Consider the following 19,996-nt stretch of genomic DNA (forward strand, 5'->3'; position numbering starts at 1 on the left):
TATTAACTGTTGGAGCAGGGTAAATTTGGATCTATTCTATCAGAGCCAATAAGCTTAAAAATTTTCCTGTAATAAAAAATAAGATCTGAAATGGTATGACCAAGATTTGTAAAAGGACCCTCTAAACTGGACTCTAAGATGCAAAACAAAATAGGAGTTGAATAAGTGTAAAGAGCACAGTGTTTATAAACTTTAATACAGAAAATCTATTTGATATTTATTAAACTTAGTTTCTCCAGCTATGGTTTGGCATTATACAAAGCATCTTAATGACACAGTAGAGTTAAAAAGATCTTTACAAATTGAAATGTGATACCCTTGTCTCCAAATATTTTAATTGTCATAAATTTGTTTAAAAATACACATAAACGCATGTTTGACACTCTAAACTTTCTATAATCTCAATACCACAAAATACATATAATATACTATTCAATATACAGATGTGAAAAATCTAGTTAGTATATAATACTTTGCTCACCATTAACAGCTTTATTATGTGAAATGCACATACTGATTTAGAAATTCTAGCTTTTGAGCCCCAAAGTACCTCTGAAATTTTAATGTATTGCAACAAATAAAAATCACAGTATATAATTGAAATTTTGGTTGAAAATGTCAGATGCCTAAATATTTTGGATAAAAAAATGTAAAACAAAGATTTGAATCATGTACAAAACAAAGGCATCCTATCAGACACTAACAGTACCTTTCTGCAGAATCAACAAGGCTTTTATTAGTAACATTACGTCCCTTCCAAAACCCTCCCCCAATATCAAACCATTATTAACCAAATAATTTTAATTTCAAATAAAAGGATTTTCAATAAATATATAAGCATTTTCATCCTCCATATACAAAATTTCTTAAAACCATTCAAAATGGAGGTTAGTTAGAATTTTTCGTAACTGTGCTTACCAACCTCACATCTGGTCCTCATAGGTGGTGCCTTTTCATGCACTGCCAATCGGGCCAGCTCTGTTGGTGAGCCCTGCCCAACCCTGTCCCACCCCCCCACACCCCAGTACTGTTGAATGCTCATTTCAATGACTTGCCAGGTGTGTGTGTGTGCATAAAGTTGTAAAAAGGGGACACTTCTTAAACAGCAACAACAAAACTAACAATATGGATAATCAATGGCATTGACTTGGAAGGCAGCATTTCCAAATATGTATTTCGTAAAGAACATAGCAGGTAGACAATTCCAGTGGTTGAAAACTGAGAAGAAACTCCACGTGAAAGCAGTCAAGTCAAAAATGAGTAGTATTAGAATTTCTTGCTGGGAGTGGCGACCAAATTTCATTGAAAAGAAGAGGTTTAGATTCTTTTCCCATTACCTTTTCTAGAGGCAGTTTGTTCTTTTTTAACTAACTATTGGGTTTATTTGAATAGAATCAGCATAAACATTACCTCTTGTCACCTGCCAACTTGGTTCTAGGGTCTAGAAGTCTAAATTGAATTTCTCTTATTAGTCAGTATAAAAAGATATGCTTACAAACATAGTCAGTTTGGCCTCATGTTACAATATATTCCACAGTTATTCAAGACTTGGCTCTTCTATTAATTTTAATTAAACCTTAGATGTGTGATTTTCTTATTGGGAAAAAGTCTGCCTCTCCAACATATGATACATGAAGTTGAAATTAGTTTAACGTGAAATGAGTTATAGGAGTTTATATGGATTTGAAATGTTTTGCTTTCCAATTAACTTAGGCCCTTTTCTTTTTTAAAAGAAAAAAAAATATATCATCATAATGTGCCTAAAACAGTCATCCCCAGTAGATATTCCTTGAACCCAGAGGCAAACTCTTGTAATTCAAAATATATAATGAGGCCGTTTTGTTCAATCAGCAATTGGAAAATTAAATCCTTCCCACCCTGTAAGAGCCCTATTATATTACAGAAGGGCTCAAATATACTTTAAAAGTCAATTTACTACAAATCATCGTAATTAAGCTTTAACAATCTAAAAGGAATACACATTGCACCCTTGGGCATTAATAGTCAAGGTGTCAACAAGAAAGTGTCTTAGATCAATTTAATAAATAATGTGGAAATAGTTGCACTAAGCTAAAATACTAAACACACACATTTTTGACAAACTAATTTCATACATACGTACATATATATAAAGTGTGTATGTGTACATAATTTTAAAATCCCAAAGTTGCATACCCTCACACCTAGAAGAGTGCAGTGTACCTCTCCTCTGTATAACTAGGCATCACTGGCTGGAGCAACCACTGGCTGCTGAGAAGCCCCAGAGCACTGCAGGTCTCCAGAGTCACAACTTTCATTTATAACAGGTGTCTTTTGTAGGCTCTTGCTTTACAAGGCAAGCTCATATATTAAAGATAATTTACCAAAGCTTCTGTCATAAATACAAAATGATGCTGTCTGATCTAGCTGATTAAGCCTTTCTTTACTGAAAAGAAACGATTTATAAACAACAACAACAACAATAACAACAACAGTGAATCTAATAAAGCCACAGATGTGTCAAAGAGCAGCCCAGATGTATATGGGTCCATCCATGCAGGAGCTCTCCAGAGCACAAATGTGTGGGTGTGTGCACACATTACTCTAGATTGATTTTACTTTGGAGAGTTAAATTTGTGATGGTCAATCTTCTCCACTTTTCAGCAACTACAGCTGTAAATTTATCTGAAGTACTCACTGCTAATAAAGTGAGCTCTTGGCTACTTGCCCAGAAAACTGTGGCACGTAGGGAAGAAACAGGCTGACTGCTCCCTAGCCAGACTGGGTTTGGGCTAGGCGGTGGAAGCTCCCATCAACTTAGAGGACTGAGTTCTCTCCACAGCCAATCCTAGGCTGGGCAACTTCAGCCACAGCAATCTGTTCACTGGTTCCCTGCAATGAGTCCAATGGTTTAAGCTGCTGCCTCCTGGCAGACAAGTGTGGTTTAAAGAGCACTCAACAGAGTAATTTTTAAAATAGTTGCTATTTCTACAATTAATTATATATTAGATACAAGTTTCAGACTCAGTAAGTTTTTAGCCACTTGTCAAATTCAGTTTAAAATGGTGAGAGAACACTGAAGACATCTATTGAGGAAGGAGGAATGGTTAGCTATAAAGAGTACAAAGTATGTGCTAGAGCAGATAAAGATGAAGAAAAACTTCTGAAAAGACAGACGCAAAAAAGAGGGAGTGGTATTTCCACAGATTATTACATTAAAAATGACTGGAGCTGGAGGATATAGCACATCAGTAGCACACAAGACTTGCATGCGAGAGGTCTTAAGTTCAGACCCCGGCACCATCAAAATAGCCAGAGCTGAACAGTGCTCTGATGGAAGGAAGGAAGGAAGGAAGGAAGGAAGGAAGGAAAAAAGAAAGAAAGAAAGGAAGGAAGGGAAGGAAGGGAAGGAAGGGAGGAAGGAAGGAAAAGGAATCCAATTACTCAGGATAGGAGTTGCTCCATCACCTATTACTACCCCCATGGGAAAAGTCCTCCATAATGAAAACTTGAAAAATTCATTCTCTAAGAATTTAGAGAATAGAGAACAGAGAGTATTTTAGAGCAGCACCATAAAACATGCAGCAAATTCTCCTTCAATAAAGTATCACTGTGATCACAGAAACACACACTCCTGCTACCTTTCAGAACACACAAGAGACTAGCGTATACTACAACTCAGGGAGCCCCACAGTCTGATGTTACAGGTCTAAAAGTATAGTGTATACTTTTTCCAATTCTGAAACATCAGTGTAAAATTAGGAATCAGAGTCATGAGAGTTAGAGAAGGACAGGACATACATCTATGTGATTAACAGTGACAAGTTTCTTACTACTATGATCACTGAGAAGTTGTCCTTTTAAGGAAAACTGTTCCTAAATTAGAAAGCTATCAGAGACAGTTTCTCCAGGGGAAAGGGGTCAAATTCCACATAGTTTGTGGGTTTCAATCTTTAATAATACGAAAAAAAAAGTGAGGTTTAAAAAAATAGCTAAGAAGCACTTTAAATATGAGGCCACAGGACAATGAAAATTTACTAGTTTCAGAAGTATAAAGGAGACTCAAACACAGAGGATTTACTGCACCACTGGGCTTGGAGACTTTTTTTTTTTTTTTTTCTCTCTTCCCATTTTAAGCCTTAGCAATTTTCCAGAAGTAGCAGGCTGATATTTTTTCCTGATTTGATGGAATTTTTTTTAATAGGAAGGATAAGCTTTTTTTTTTTTTTTTGAAGCAGCATTACCCAATAGGTGAAACTACATTGTATAGACAGGCATTAACTTTTTTGAAAGAATTCATCTTTGTGTGATCCTAAATAAAGAGTTTAAAGAAAAGCTAATTTAACATATGAGAGAAGACCAATTGTATGGGTGATCTGGCCCTAGCGTAAAATCTTCATCTGTAAACAATCCAGTCTTCACTTAAAGGTAAGATTCAAGGCACACCAGACATGACAGGGGCACTAAAAACAAAACACAGAAGGTACAACTCTCACTTTTGACTCCTATGCACACAATGTAGGGAAAGATACTTTGATAAACAACTTTTATTGGGTTGGCTTCTTAAGACTCTACTTCCTGCTCTACTCATCTTCCCAAGTGAGCTCACTTTCAAACACATTAGATATTTTTCTAATGTGAATTTTCTAATCCCATCAGAAACATACAATAACCAGAGTCTTCATAATATGAAGGGAGCAAATATAATATAGGTTTAAAAGGAGAAATTAATCATTTCAATATTGGGCATCAGAACTTGTATAACAAAAGCACACATACCAAGCCCCCAGCCCATTCCTATTATCACTCATTACAAACTCTAACACAAAAGCACAATCTAGTGTGAGGGGAATTTTTAAAACAGATTTCTGAAGAGAAATTTTACCTTTCAAACATCCATGAAAAGAGATGCAAGCAGCAACCATCAGGAGTTGGCTCATTCTTGTTCAACAGTAACTTACTGTTTCAATTAACTGTCAAATGATTAGCAACAAGAACAGAAAGTACATGGTTTTAATAAAATCCATATAACGTTCAAGATTGTCCTTTTATGAAACTTCACACGATATGCTTCTCCTATAAAGTTTGCCTGTCTTTTTATGTAATGCATTAAATGCAAGTTATAGTCACCTTGTGATTGCTATAGTGTTATTAACACATTCACAGTTCTTGAAGTAATGCATACTAAACCAGATACATTTCATTTTACAACCGTGTAGAATGCCATCTTCTGATCGTTAAGTGATTTTCATGCGTAGAAGAATAGCTTTAACACTAAGTATAAATTCTGTAATAATAAAATTGTAGTTAAGATTTGAAATAATATCAGGTAGTAGGTGTAGAAAGAACATGTTCATATTTTAGGTGAACCAACTCTTACTCTTAGAAGAGCTATCACGAAGACATTAGGTAACAAAGCTCCCAAAGTATATAAATAAAAATGTTTACATTAAGTTTATCCTAAATATTCAACAGAGTAAATTTATAGGCAGAAATAACTACATTTCAAAGTATCCTCAAACTGGGAACTTAAAACATTAAAATAAATAAAATTTCAGTTAATACAGTCATGAATTGCAATTGAAATTTCAATCTTACAGTAAATCACTAAAACCATCTTATTCAATGTGCTGCAGATTTAGAAACATTTAAATAAATTTTTCATATGGGGGAAAGAAGAGGTCAACTGACATAACGGCTTTGGGTTGTAAAAAAACAAACAACAACAAAAAAACACAATGCATGAATCAGGGAGGAGAAAACCATTCCTCATTCTTAGTGTCGACTAGGTGACGTATTATGGCAGTTTTCCTTCGTGATGTGACACAGTGTTGTGGAGAAAATCAGAGGCAACGAGGATGTGTTCAGTTCAAGATATCAACTTGGCATCCTGGCGAAGCCAGTGCAGTCCCTGCCGGGTATAACGAACTAGGTCTGTCATGATGCTTGCGTTAAAGATCAGAGGACCCATTACTTTATCCAGTTCAGCAAAGAATTCTACAAAACCAAAAAGACTCATTAAAAGAGGCACACTTTTATGAATTACTGCTTTAAATATTACTCTATAAGATATTATCAATTAAAAGAAAACTTCCCTTCCATACTAAATGCCTGTCCATGTTTAAAAAAGTCATCCCATGACCTCTCAAGTTACATCTTCCTCTTAAGTCACAGCATATTTAAGACAGGCTGTTTGTTCAGAAATTGTTTTATATGAAACAGTATTTATTTTCTTTAATTTCATGAGTGATTGACAGAATTGGAGGGAAAAAGGGGAAGTAGGGGGGAAGGGAAGGCAAAAAAACATCAGAGCAACACTCTTATCTAATAAAATGAGAGAAAAAAAAATTAGGTACTCTTGAGATTAGACATATAGCCTATTCCTAACCTTCCTGCCATAACCATGTCATAAAATCCTTTTTTTTAAAGATAATCATTTTAAAATGTAAGGATAGGAATGCAAGAATTCTCTCATGTAAACAATTTTTTTCTTTACTTTTATTTATTTTCCCTTTTGTTGCCCTTTTTTAATATTATTGTTGTAGTTATTTTATATTATTGTTGTTACTGATGTCATCACTGTTAGATAAGACAGAGAGAAATGCAGAGAAAAGGTAGAGGGAGACAGACAGAAGGAAAGACATCACAGCACTGCTCTAACATTTGTGAAACTTCTCCTGGGCAGGTCTACTTCCATGTGGTGGCTAGGGGTTCAAACATGGGTCCTTTGGCATGGTGTCTGTGTGCTTGTGTGCATCTCTCTCTCTCCCGCTCCCCCACTGCCTTTTCCCTCCCTTATTTATGGTGGTACTAGGGATTAATCTGGTACCTCAGGGGGCACCAAGCATGAAAGTAACCGCTGTGCTATCTCCCTAGGCTAGTCAAATCTTAAAAAAACTGTAATAAGAAATAAGCATTACATATTTTGCAATATGACACAGTAGCAAATGCAGGGGACACTCTTAGCTAAAGTAAATGAAAATCATCTAGAGACTAGCAGGTGGTGTGGCCAGTAGAGCAAATACATTATTATGTATATAGACTCAGGTTCAAACCTCTCTACTTGCAGGTAGGAAGCTTCACAAGTAGTGCTGCAGGTATCTCTTGCTTTTTAAAAATTGCCTCCAGGGTTATTGCTGGGGCTCGGTGCCTGCACTATGAATCCACTGCTCCTGAAGGCCATTTTTTTCCCATTTTGTTGCCCTTCTTGTTGTACTTATTGTTGCCATTGACGTTGCAGTTGTCAGACAGGACAGAGAGAGGAGGGGAGAAAAAGAGGGGAGAGAAAGACACCTGCAGACCTGCTTCGCCACTTGTGAAGTGACCCCCCCACCCCCGCGGGTGGGGGGCCGGGGGCTGGAACTGGGATCCTTAAGCCAGTCCTTGTGTTTTGCGCCACTGCGCTTAAGTCTCTGAGCTACCGACCACCCACCCCCATCTCTCGCTTCTTATGCCTCTGGTACTCATTTGTTATCAAAGAAAAAGGGGAGGGGAAAAAAAGCCACTGGGAGCAGTGGGGTGGTTGTGCTGGTACCAACTCTTAACAATAACTCTCATGGAAAAAATAAATAAAATCAAAGTTTTAAAACAATAAGTATTTTTAAGTGACCTGTTAGTATAAAGGAAATGAAAGGGACAGAAAAATAAAGTAAATAGGGGCCGGGTAGTAGTGGAGCCGGTTAAGCACAAATGGTGCAAAGCGCAAGTACAGGTGTAGGAATCTTGGTTCAAGCCCCTCGCTCAGCAACAGAGGAGAGTGGGGAGGTGGGGGGGGGGCTGTCACTTCACAAGCACTGAAGAGACACCATAGCACTGGCCCACACAATTCATGAAGCTTTCTCTGATGCAGGTAATCCCATGTGATGCTGATGGTTAAACCTGGGTCTGTCTACAGCATGGCAAAGTGTATATTGCCTTACAAGATGAGTTATTTCCTGGACCCCAAACTAGTACTTATTAATTAATTAGTTAATTAATTTATATAAGATTTATATTAGAGCACTGCTCAATTCTGACTAAAGTGGTGCTGGCCACTGAACCTGAAACCTGTGAACTTCAAGCAAGAAATTCTTTTGCATAACAATTATACTACCACCTCAGTCCCCAAAGTTAGTTTTTAATAAAATGATATGTGTGTATGTGTAGCTGGGGCCTCACACATTCGATTTAACCACTATTGAACAGTTTTTTCATTCAGATAGACAGATAGACACAATGCCAACAGTGCTTCCTCAAGTGCCAAAGCACTTCCCATGTTGTGCTGGAATGTGAACCTGGGTCATGTGCTGGCTGGTGAACTCTCTCTCCAACCATAAAGACTCAACTTTATGTTAATGTTGGCATTTCTTCTTCTACCATTTGATCACTAGTTCCATTCTTCAGGGATAGAAATCTTGAGTACTTCTCTACTTTCCCACATTTCGTGGGAAACATTGTATCACAGGACATATTTCAGGCATATGGACTGAGATTCCCTATACATAGATTGTGAAATGACTGTTTCAACAGGCACACATAACATTCATCTTTTTTTTTTCCTTTTTGTGCCTCCAGGGCTATTGCTGGGGCTTGGTGCCTGCACTACAAATCCACTACTCCTAGAGGCCATTTTTCCCTTTTGTTGCCCTTGTTGGTTATTGCTGTTGTTATTATTATTACTGCGATCATTGTTGTTGGATAGGACAGAGAAATCGAGAGGAGGGGAAGATAGACCCCCCCCTGCAGGTGGGGAGCCAGGGGCTCAAACCAGGATCCTTATATTGGTCCTGGCGCTTTGCACCATGTGCGCTTAACCCTCTGTGCTACTGCCTGACCCCCAACATTGATCTTTTTAATATGATTACCTATTCATAAATGTAGTCTGTGATCAAAGGTCACAATCATTGACACTTCAGTACTTTATAAAGGATCTACCTGAAGAAACACTATACAAACATATTTGTAAATAAAAATGACTAAATTAATATGGGATTTATATACCACTTTTCTGCAAGAGCATTAAATACCTTGTAATTTTCAATGAGAGCAATTAAACTTAAGACACAAAACCTCAAATGACCTAATACTAAGGAAAATTAGAAATCTATTCATTTTGTAATCTCTTTTATCACATAACCTTCTTCCAACATACCTAAAAATGTAATATGGACATTTCATATATATAAATCGTCTGGATGCAATACTGCGATTATAGCCAAAGTGACTATTAACCATCCAACAAATATATTATGTTACAAATATTATTTTTATAGTATGAACTACATTTAAAGGTTTATTTATTTATTTATTTATTATCTTTATTGGGTAGAGACAGCCAGAAATCAAGAGGGAAGGAGGGGGGGATAGAGAGGGAAAGAGACAGACACCTGCAGCAATGCTTCACCACTTGTGAAGCTTTCCCCCTGTGGTGGGGACTGGGGACTCGAACTTGGGTCCTTGCACATTGTAACATGTGTGCTCAACCAGGTGCGCCACCACACAGCCCCAAGGTTTTTATTTTTTTCTAAACAGAGGATGAGAGACAGAAAGAGAAAGATGAAGAGAAGGGCTGGGGAGGCAACATAATGGTTATGCAAAAGACTTTTTTTTCCTCCAGGGTTATTGCTGGGCTCGGTGCCTGTACCAGGAATCCACCGCTTCTGGAGGCCATTTTTCCCCCCTTTTGTTACCCTTGTTGTTGTAGCCTCATTGTGGTTATTATTATTACCACTGTTGATGTTGTTCGTTGTTGGATAGGACAGAGAGAGATGGAGAGAGGAGGGGAAGACAGACATGGGGAGAGAAACATAAGACACCTGCAGACCTGCTTCACCGCCTGTGAAGCGACTCCCCTGCAGGTGGAGAGCCAGGGCTCGAACCGGGATCCTTAGGCCGGTCCTTGCGCTATGCGCCACGTGCGCTTAACCCACCGCGCCACCGCCCGACCCCCACAGAAGACTTTCATGACTGAGATTCCAACACACCAGGTTCAATCCCTAGCACCACTATAAACCAGAGCTGAGGAATACACTGGTCTTTTTCTCCATCTCTGTCACTAATAAAATTAAATAAAATACGGGGGGGGGGGGGGGATAAGGAGAGAGAGAGAAGGAAGGAGAGGCACCACAGCACTACTTAACCACTTAGGAAGCTTGCCCCTGTGCAGGTGTTCCCCTGTAGTGGTCAGGGGATCAAAACTGGATCCTTGTGCATGGGAAAGCATGCTCTACCTGGTAAATAATCTACAGTGTGCAATCTAATAGTCTGCAGTGTGCAAAATACACTCACTCTCTATAAAAGCTGCTTTATCAAGTCTATTCATTCCTCCAGAAATCTACTAACCTTTTTGCTCTTTGGAAAGCTGTTCAGCTTGGTCCCAAATTTCGGTGGCGTAGAGAAAGTTGGATGTAACCTGAACATAGCTGGCTGCCATCAGGTGGATCCTGTGTGGAATGGTAACTGAAGAACCACTTGCGGAAGCACTACTGGCCCCAGAAGAATAATTTCCTGAATTGCCTGGTGACAGCTTTGGAGAAACAGGGGAAGGCATTCCCACAGCTTTGCTACACAAAGAGAAACATGAAGCTTATTCACATATGCTGAAATTACTGTAATACAACTTCTTTTTTATGAATTTTTTTTAATAGAGAAGAAGTTGAGAGGGAAGGGTAAATAGAAAGGGAGAGAAAGGTGGGGGGGGGGAGGGAGTGCGAAAGAGGAGGGGGGACACCTGCAACAGTGCTTCTCCACTTAAGAAGCTTCCTCCCTGCAAGCGGGGACTAGGGGCGTGAATCCCATGGTTCTTACACACTATAGTCATGTGTGTGTGCTCAACCAAGTGCGCCATCACTCAGCCCCCCCCCCCCCCCCCCAAAATGTTTTTAACATGGTGCTGGCATAAACTCAGGGCCTCAGCACATGATACCAATGAAACTCTCACCCCATCCAATTAAAAATTAAAAACATTTTTTTTTCTTTTGAGAGACACCAAAGCACTATTCCACTATCCATGGTGAAACAGGGTTTTGTTTTTTGGTGCTCTCACACGGTGCTGGAGGTCAAACATGAGGTCTCAGGAATGGAGGCATGTGCTTTTATATGCAGGCCACCTCCTTAGGCTCTAAAGTGGAAAGGTTGCCAAAGAAGTGCAATGCTTATTCTAGGTGCTTAGCTAGCTAAAGGTTACAGTGACGTATACTCTAATCTAGATTCAGTTACGATGTATGGCATCAGACCAAGGGATGGAAAAGAACTAAGGAAGCCACGCACCTTGTTGACTGGAAGCTAGATCTATTCACTACCACACACCTTCACCTATTTTGGCATGTAATTATTTTTAAATTGGTATAAAAAGTGGAATTAACAACTAACACAAAACACTGTGATGTCAGTTGTCCCCCCCTCCCCAGGGTTATTGCTTGGTCTTGGTGCCTGCACTAGGCATCCACTGCTCCTGGAGACCATTTTTTCTCATTTTGTTGCCCTTGTTGTTGTTATTGTTGCCACTGATGTTGTAGTTGTTGGAAGGACAGACAGAAATGGAGAGAGGAGGGGGAGATAGAGAGGGGGAGAGAAAGATAGACACCTGCAGACCTGCTTCATCTCTTGTGAAGTGACCCCCTCACCCCCCTCCACAGGTGGTGAGCCGGAGGCTCCAACCAGGATCCTTACGCCGGTCCTACGCCGGTCCTTGCGCTTCACACCATGCATGCTTAACCTGTTGTGCCACCATCTGGCCCTCTAGTTTTCTAAATCAACCACAATCATGTCCAATTATCTTTGCCTTAGAAAACACCTTAAATGCTGTCGGGGTAGAGAATTGGATGTGGAGATCTGGGGGGTGAGCATTGTGTGGAGATGTACACCTCTTGTCCTGTGGTCTTGTCAATGTTTCCATATTATAAATGAAAGAAAAAATAAAAATAAATAAAATAAAGAAGAAAAATTGGAAGGTTCTTTTCAGCAGTATTAAAATTTGTGGAAATGCACAAGACCATTAGGGGAGAGGAAAAGGAAAAAGCCAAACACTGGGGATTATCTGGTGAGAAACTTCCTTGTAGTTATAGGGAAAAAATTCAGGGTGTTGGGGTTGGGTGGTGGTGCACTTGGTTAAGTGCTGTTTCACACCTGGTTAGGCACACACACACATCACAGTGTTCCAAGAATCTAGGATCAAGCCCCATGAAAGGGAAAAGCTTCATAAGTGGTGAAGTAGAACTGCAAGTGTGTCTCTCCTCTGTCTCCCTCCTCCCATCTCAATTTCTCTATCCAATAATAAATAAGTAGAAGATATTCACATCAAAGATGTATTTGGAGACTCAACTCCATGGGCATGGGAAACTGAAAAAGGGTAAATAAATAAATTACATGAAAATAAAGAGCTTCTATACATTGAAAGTAACTACATAGGCATAACCTAACAACTAGTAAATGGGAGAAGATATTTGCACATCACATATCCGATAAGCAACTGAACTGAACATCTATACAGAATTGGTACAGATTTATAAAACAAGTAAAAATAACCCAATAAAAATTTGGGCCAAAGAACTAAACGGACACCTGGAGAAATGTTCCACCTCACTTATCATTAGAGAAATACAAATTAGGGAGTCAGGTGGTAGCGCAGTGGGTTAAACACACGTGGCGCAAAGCGCAAGGACCAGCATAAGGATCCCGGTTGCAGTCCCTGGCTCCCCACCTGCAAGGGGGGTTGCTTCACAGGCAGTGAAGTAGGTCTGCAGGTGTCTTTCTCTTCCCCTCCTCTCTCCATTTCTCTCTTTCCTATCCAAGAATGACGACATCAATAACAACAATAATTACAACAATAAAACAAGGGCAACAAATGGGAATAAATATTTTTAAAAAATTTTAATAATAAAAAAAATACAAATTAAAGTTAAATCAAGATACCATCTCACACCTGAGAGAATGAATAATTTTCATTAACAAGTCAGGAAATGATAAATGTTAGGTAGGTTGTGGGGGAAAAAGGAACTCTGCTACACTGCTGGTGGGTATGCAAATTGGTGAAGCCCCTTTGGAAGATTGTATGGAGAGACCTTAAACAAAAAAAATGTAACTACCTTATGATCCAGAAAAACCTGTTAGGTATTGATCCAAAGGACACTCAAACAATAATTAGAAGGGACATATACATCCCTATGTTCATAGCTGCATTATTCATAAAAGCCAAAGAGTGGAAGCAGGCTAAATGCCCATCAACAGATGATTGGTTAAAGAAGTTATGGGATATATATTCTAAGGAATACTACTCTATAATTAAAAAAGATGATATCGTGTCCTTTAGGACAAAAGGAATGAAACTGGAGATAATTATGCTTAGCAAAATAAGAGATGAAAGACAACGTCCATATGTGGAATCATAGAGATCTGATATACATGAACTTACAGCAAGTGAACCGTAAGACTTGTGAGAACTACAGTGATTATCTTTGGGAGGTGAGAGGATGGGGACACAGAACTTTGGTGGTGTGTGTGGAACACTGTAATCTTACAATCTTATAACCTACTATTAACCACAAATAAAAAATTTGAAAGATTTTTAAAACTAGGTGTTTTTTTTTTTTTAACAATAGAAACAGGAATAGAATGTTACTCTGGCATATTCAGTGCTGGAATTGAACTTGGGACCTCATGTAAGCAAGTCTGGTGTGCTACCTACTGTGCCACTCTCAGCCTTAAGATTTTTATTTGTTTCAATGAGAGACATGGACAGAGATGAAAACACTGTTTAGTTGTCACTTGTGGTTGTGCTAGAGATTAAACCTGGAATCGTGAGCCTAGGGCATGAATACCTGGAGCTCTACTATTGAAATATTACCCTAGCAGCAATTCTGCTTTTATATATAAATTAAGCTTGTCGCCTGATAGAGCCAACACTTTACCATGTGAGAGGACCAAAGTTTGAGCTTCTGGCCATTATATGGAAGACGCACAAAAGACTCCACAAACAGTGGAGCAATATTATGCTGTCTACTCTCTCTCTCCCCATCTCTATCAAAAAACAAGAAACTTTTTTAAAAAAGAATGTTTGCTAGGAGCAGTAGAATCGTGAAGACATGAAGCCCCAGTAAAAACCCTGATGGCAAAAAACAAAACAAGATTTGTCATATGTAGTATTTCTTCCTCTCTCTGATAACACAAGGGCCTTGGATATTCACAGTTTTGCCACTCTAGGTTGACTTTTTCAGGCAGAGAGAGACACAGAGATTGACAGAGACAAAGAGAGGGGTAGAGAGTCTAAGGTAATCAACCTGCTTCTGTGTGTAGGACGTTAGGTTCCCTACCAGGTGAGCAATCTCACTGAGTTCATAAAAAATATTTCATAGAATAAAAAAATATACCTACCTTCCCAAGCCAGGTGACGGTGCTTGAGAATTATTGTAAGAATTCTGTGAAGAAAAATAAAATGCATTTAGGAAAAGACAAAACCCCAAATCAATGCTACTTACTAGATACTAAACATATTCAAAAGCATTGGACCTGAATCAATCTTAAGAAGCTTTATAGATTAAAAAACCCATATTTTGTGTGGGCATGTGCGCACACAAACACTTAAGTGTGTAAAAGAATTATTTACCTGAGAACTGGGGGTGTTCAAGAAGACTTAGAGGAAGAGAGAAAAATGAGCTACACTGAGGTGGCTATGGAGGAGGGGAGGAAGCATAGAGAGGTGAGTCCTGCAAAGTAGAAAGGCTGCAGAAAAGCAGATGCCTGTGAGCCATGGAGTTTTTCTGGAGCAAAGGTTTTGACAAGGAACAACAGAGGAGCCTTGGTGGACTTATGGTCAGCATAAGAAGTTTGTACTTGACCCTGCAGGCAATAATAAATCACTAAAGAACTCCAAGTTATAAAGAGAGCAGGATTTAAGGAAGATTTATGTGATACTGTAAAAAAAAATTATAGTAGGTAGAGGACATAGCATAATGACTATGCAAAAAAGACTTTGATGTCTGAGGTTCTAAAGTCCCAGGTTCAATCTCTCATAATACTATAAGCCAGAGCGGTGCACTGCTCTAGTAAAAAAGAAAACAACAACAACAACAACAAAAATACACACCCCAAAACATAGGAAGACATTTTAGGAAACTAAGAAAGTCTAAAGAATGATGACAAACGACCATCTTGAAATAACATGTTAGGTTCCATGATAGAAAAGACTCCATCTACTTAAATATCACCAAGAGCTAATTACTTAAGTAGCTACATAAGTCACAGTCACACACAAGTGCATGTAAAAACTTTCCAGAAAATCTCAAACATAATTTGAAACTTCCCAAATAGTAGTACCTCCCCCTCTATGGCAGGGAAACCATGAAGGTACTTCTAGGATGGGAATAAAAGACTATGAACTTTGTCTCCTCCTGTCTTGATCACTTACCTTTAGATGCTCTGTGAGTGTCTTTGAGTACTTCAGAGCATTTTCCTTCTTCAGTTTGAACAGCCTCAGATATAGCAAAGACTGGCATCGCAGGCTAGCCAATGGAAAAAGGAAGCTTATTTATCAGAAAAGCAGGTTCTGGCTATACCTGCACAGACAGCCTTGGCATTATGTAAGAGTACAAGTGGTTTATGTGAGCAGATCATGGCATAAGGTCAACAATGCTAGCCCTTAGTCAAAACTAAAAGACTTTTTTTAAAATAAACTTTTTTTCATTATCTTTATTTATGGATAGAAACAGCCAGAAATCGAGAAGGAACAGGGAGAGAGAGAAGGAGAGAGACAGAGAGACACCTGCAGACCTGTGTCACCACTCGTGAAGCTTTCCCCCTGCAGGTGGGGGGGACCAGGGGCTTGAACCTGGGTCCTTGCACACTGTAACGTGTATTCAACCAGGCGCGCCACCACCTGGCCCCAAGACTTTTTGTTTTTTTAATGGTGCATACTCCCAAAAGGGAAGGATTATGGGAGTAGTCTTATTTGCTAACATTCAAAGATCAAAATCTAAAATATTATTTTAATACATGTATTAAAAAACTGCTCAGAAGCAGAATATGTACATTAAATTATAATTATCTTAAAAGATAGGGAACTTAATTATAAATATTACATCTCTGGGTGGGGGAAGAGAGCATAATGGTTATACAAAAAGACGAAAAGTTTGAGGCTCCAAAGTTCCAGGTTCAATCCCCAGCACCACCATATGCCAGAGCTGAGGAGTGCACTGGGGAATAATAATAATAAAAATAAATATTACAGCTCTGATGAACAATATACTAGGCTTTCTAACATGGTTCAGAAAGACCCTACTTCATAATGATCAATTACCTTTGTAATCATTTAAACCCCTCAATGACTGTCGTCTAGCTAATAAAAAAGGAAAATTCCCATCACCCAGACCTGTACATGTTCACATTATACTTAAATTTTTTCCCAAAAAAACTGTGTGGTAATTTGATTACTTTCTTTTTACATTAGTCTATAAAGTCTGTGGCAAAAAGAACCATGTTAACTTTCTGTTTGTGCTGTCAAGGTTTTCACTAAGGCTCTGTGCCTGCTTGATACCACTATTCCCAGAAGATTCTCCCCTCAAGCCTCCCCACCTCAACCCTGTCACCACCTCTCCATATAGGGTGAGAGACAGAGAGGGAAGGGGGTGTGTGTGTGTGAAAAAAAGAGACATTATAGCACCACTCTACAGCTCAGGAAGCTCCCACTGTGCAGGTGCTCCCATGTGGCGGCCAAGGTCTCTGCCAGGGTCCTTTCACACTGTGAAGTATGTATTGTGTAGTGTGAACTTGTTCCTAGTCCCCAGGACCATGTCAGTTGTATCTATAACTTCATTTCTAATTGTTAAATACAATGACAAGTTAAGTATCTATAACAAATGAAAAGATAATACCTCCCAAAGACCAAACATAAAAATCCTTTTTTTCTTCTGAGCAAGCCAAAGGTTTGTTATCTAAGGAAGGTATACATGTGCACATACACATAGACCCATACACACATATATGGGGTGAGGGGAGAAAATGGGAAAAGAAATGTCTAGGAAAGCAAATGCTTGACAATGGAAGGTTCTAACAACAGTCCTACTCTACCAAAGTTTTTGTCAAGAAGAGTAATGGGTCAGAGACTGACAACTACTAAAATATCTCAATAGGGATTAAGCTTTTGTTATGTTTCCCTTGGGGCTTTACTGCTCTGGGATGGCTTTTTCAGATAGAAAGAGACAGAGACAGAGGAAGAGAAGGAAAACACCACCATAACAAAGCTTCCCCCAGCCCAGTGTGTGAGAGCTGGGATTGAACCTGGGTGACACTCATGGCAAAGCAGGAGCCCTTTCAGGTGATTTACCTTGCTGGCTAGGAATCAAGTTACTATTTACTTTACCCATTACAGACTTATGATTGAGTAATGAAAGGCTTATTTAAAGTTACTGTCAGGTCAACATAAACAGGACAATTTATAATGGAACTGCCTGAAATGTAGCAGAGGCTGGCACAAACACTTACCAAAGTACTGTAAGTCTTTTATCTGCAGGTGTAGCATCAGGTGCCAAGTAATTCTTTAGCTTCATAGTGTACCTGTGAATTGAAATAACATGATAAAACATATAATGCTCAAATGATATAATGATATAATGTATATGCACATATTACATCTCGGTCTTATGACCTTAATCCTTAAAACATTAAAATCAAAGTGAAACAAAGGCAAAAATACCTACTGAATATAGTTCTGAGGGCAATAAAAGATTAAGCGCATTTTGCCTTTACTCTATATGCATTAACAAGTGATGGTGGTTCCAACAGGTTATTACCTGTTATATAGCCAGGCTTTGTAGCAGGCTCTATAATCTAGATTTGTGAACCATCTACATAATGATGAAATTGGCTAGCAACACATTTCTCAGATTGCAAACCTGTTTTCAAGCAACACATGACTGCAATCAAATTAGACCTTTTCTAGATGAGCCAAATAATACTGCCAATGGTATGGCAAGTTTTCCCACTTACTTGATGAGATCTGCCGTCTCTGAATACATAAGGAATGGGGATTTGGATTCCTGAGCATTTTTCTCTAATGCATTCCCACATTCAATGAAGGATACCACAGCATCAAGATAGTATACAGCTTTCTCAAACCTATCAGACTGAAGAAGAGTAAAGTGATGGGAAATGCACTGATATACAGAAACAAACAACAAATGAAGATCTAAGCTAATTTGATCACATACATAAATATGAGAATATTTACATACCAGTGCATCTGCATTGTGCTTTAGCTTTTTCGCTTCTTGTAAATAATGGTCTGCTGAATAATTTCTGCAATGTAAATTTTATTGTAAATAATACTTGCATACTTACATTTTCATAATAATTGATCATTTAGTCTTTGTGCCCCATAGCTTTCATGTGCTCAACTAAAGAAAGTAAGTCATTACTAAACATTCATTTCAGGCTAAGAGCATGTTACTTACTACTAAAGACTACCTTAACCCTAATTGTCTAAAAGATTTAGAGTATATAATATGAGAGTCAAAGGACTATTCTTTGATCAAAATGGAGAAGACAAGTATCAAAGCTCTCTTTATTTAGGAAAACTCCTGTTTTAAAGAGTGGCAACGGGTAAGGTTCTACTGGAAGATACATCACTTAAACTCCCAGGAGTCATTATGTTACTTAAAGAAGCAATACTGGAACTAGTGGGTAAAAGCAGAATATTCTGTAGAACATGAATTCTTCTAGCTACTGAAATTAAAATCAGTTTCTTATAAGTTGATTTGAACTTATTTTTCTCTTTTAACATTTAAAAATACTTATTTTGTTTACTACATAAGAGATTTTCTTTTTTTTTTATTTCTTTACTGGGGGATTAATGGTTTACAGTTGGCAGTAAAGCACAATAGTCTGTACATGCATAATATTTCTCAGTTTTCCACATGACAATTCAGCCCCCACTAGGTCCTCCTCTGCCATCATGTTACAGGACCTGAACCCTCGCCCCCAACCCACCCCAGTCTTTTACTTTGGTGCAATACACCACATAAGAGATTTTCATATGAGACAGAGAGACAAGCCAGAACATCACTTTAATACAAGAGGTGTCAGGGACTAAATTGGGAACCTCAGGTGTGCAAGGCTGGTGCTCTACCAGCGACTAAACAATTTCTTTTTCATTCTTTTTTTTTTTTTTAACATTTATTTATTTTTTAATGAGAGAGAGAAAAAGATACACAGAGAAAGACCAAAGCACTGCTCAGCCCTGGATGATGGTGCTGCTGGGGGTTGAATCTGCTACCTTCAGTGCCTCAGGTATGAAAGCTTTTTGCATAACCATTATTAGCTGTCTCCCCAGCCTTCAACATTTCTTAAATACATTACAATTCTTTTAAATTTCTCTCACCTGTCATCGAAGGAGAGCTTTGTTCTTCGAGGTTTAGAAGCTTCAGGAGTTGGTGTAGATGAAGGACAGTTAGAAGAACTACTTGAAGTCTTTTCCTGACAATAAATAAATGTAACTATGTTGAAAACTGGGATTATAATGAAAACAAAGATTTCATTAAGTATCTCTCGAACCAATAGCAGGAAGAACATAACATCCTATTGCCTTGAGTAATCATTTCCGTGTATAAAATATCTTTGAGGGAGTCGGGCGGTAGCACAGTTAAATGCAGGTAAGGATCCCAGTTCGAGCCCCCGGCTCCCCACCTGCAGGGGAATTATTTCACAGGCAGTGAAGCAGGTCTGCAGGTGTCTGTCTTTCTCTCCTCCTCTCTGTCTTCCCCTCCTCGCTCCACTTCTCTCTGTCCTATCCAACAACAATGACATGAATAACAACAACAACATAACTACAATAAAAAAAACAAGGGCAACAAAAGGGAATAAATAAATATTTAAAAAAATATTTTGGGGAGTTGGGTGGTAGCACAGCAGGTTCAGCACATGTGGCACAAAACACAAGGACTGGAGTAAGGATCCAGGTTCAAGCCCCGGCTCCTCACTTGCAGGGGAGTCGCTTCACAAGCAGTGAAGCAGGTCTGCAGGTGTCTATCTTTCTCTCCCCCTCTCTGCC

The 19,996-nt window shown here is 38.7% G+C and overlaps 1 protein-coding gene across 5 annotated transcripts in view; it reads right to left on the bottom strand.

Annotated features, from left to right (window-relative positions):
- Positions 1-177: 177 nt before the first annotated feature.
- Positions 178-19,996, bottom strand: part of AFF4 (ALF transcription elongation factor 4) — a 102,623-nt gene continuing 82,804 nt past the window's right edge. For all 5 annotated transcript variants that reach the window (XM_060178022.1, XM_060178017.1, XM_007519917.3 and 2 more), the window contains 8 exons: positions 19,328-19,422; positions 18,183-18,246; positions 17,938-18,074; positions 17,434-17,505; positions 15,362-15,455; positions 14,329-14,372; positions 10,300-10,520; positions 178-5,976 (listed from right to left, as the gene is read on the bottom strand). In XM_060178022.1, coding sequence (XP_060034005.1) covers positions 5,849-5,976; positions 10,300-10,520; positions 14,329-14,372; positions 15,362-15,455; positions 17,434-17,505; positions 17,938-18,074; positions 18,183-18,246; positions 19,328-19,422 — 855 coding nt within the window. In that variant the 3' untranslated portion in view covers positions 178-5,848. The remainder of the gene's footprint in view (positions 5,977-10,299; positions 10,521-14,328; positions 14,373-15,361; positions 15,456-17,433; positions 17,506-17,937; positions 18,075-18,182; positions 18,247-19,327; positions 19,423-19,996) is intronic.

This window comes from Erinaceus europaeus, chromosome 2, assembly GCF_950295315.1.
Source record: "Erinaceus europaeus chromosome 2, mEriEur2.1, whole genome shotgun sequence".
NCBI lineage: Eukaryota > Metazoa > Chordata > Mammalia > Eulipotyphla > Erinaceidae > Erinaceus > Erinaceus europaeus.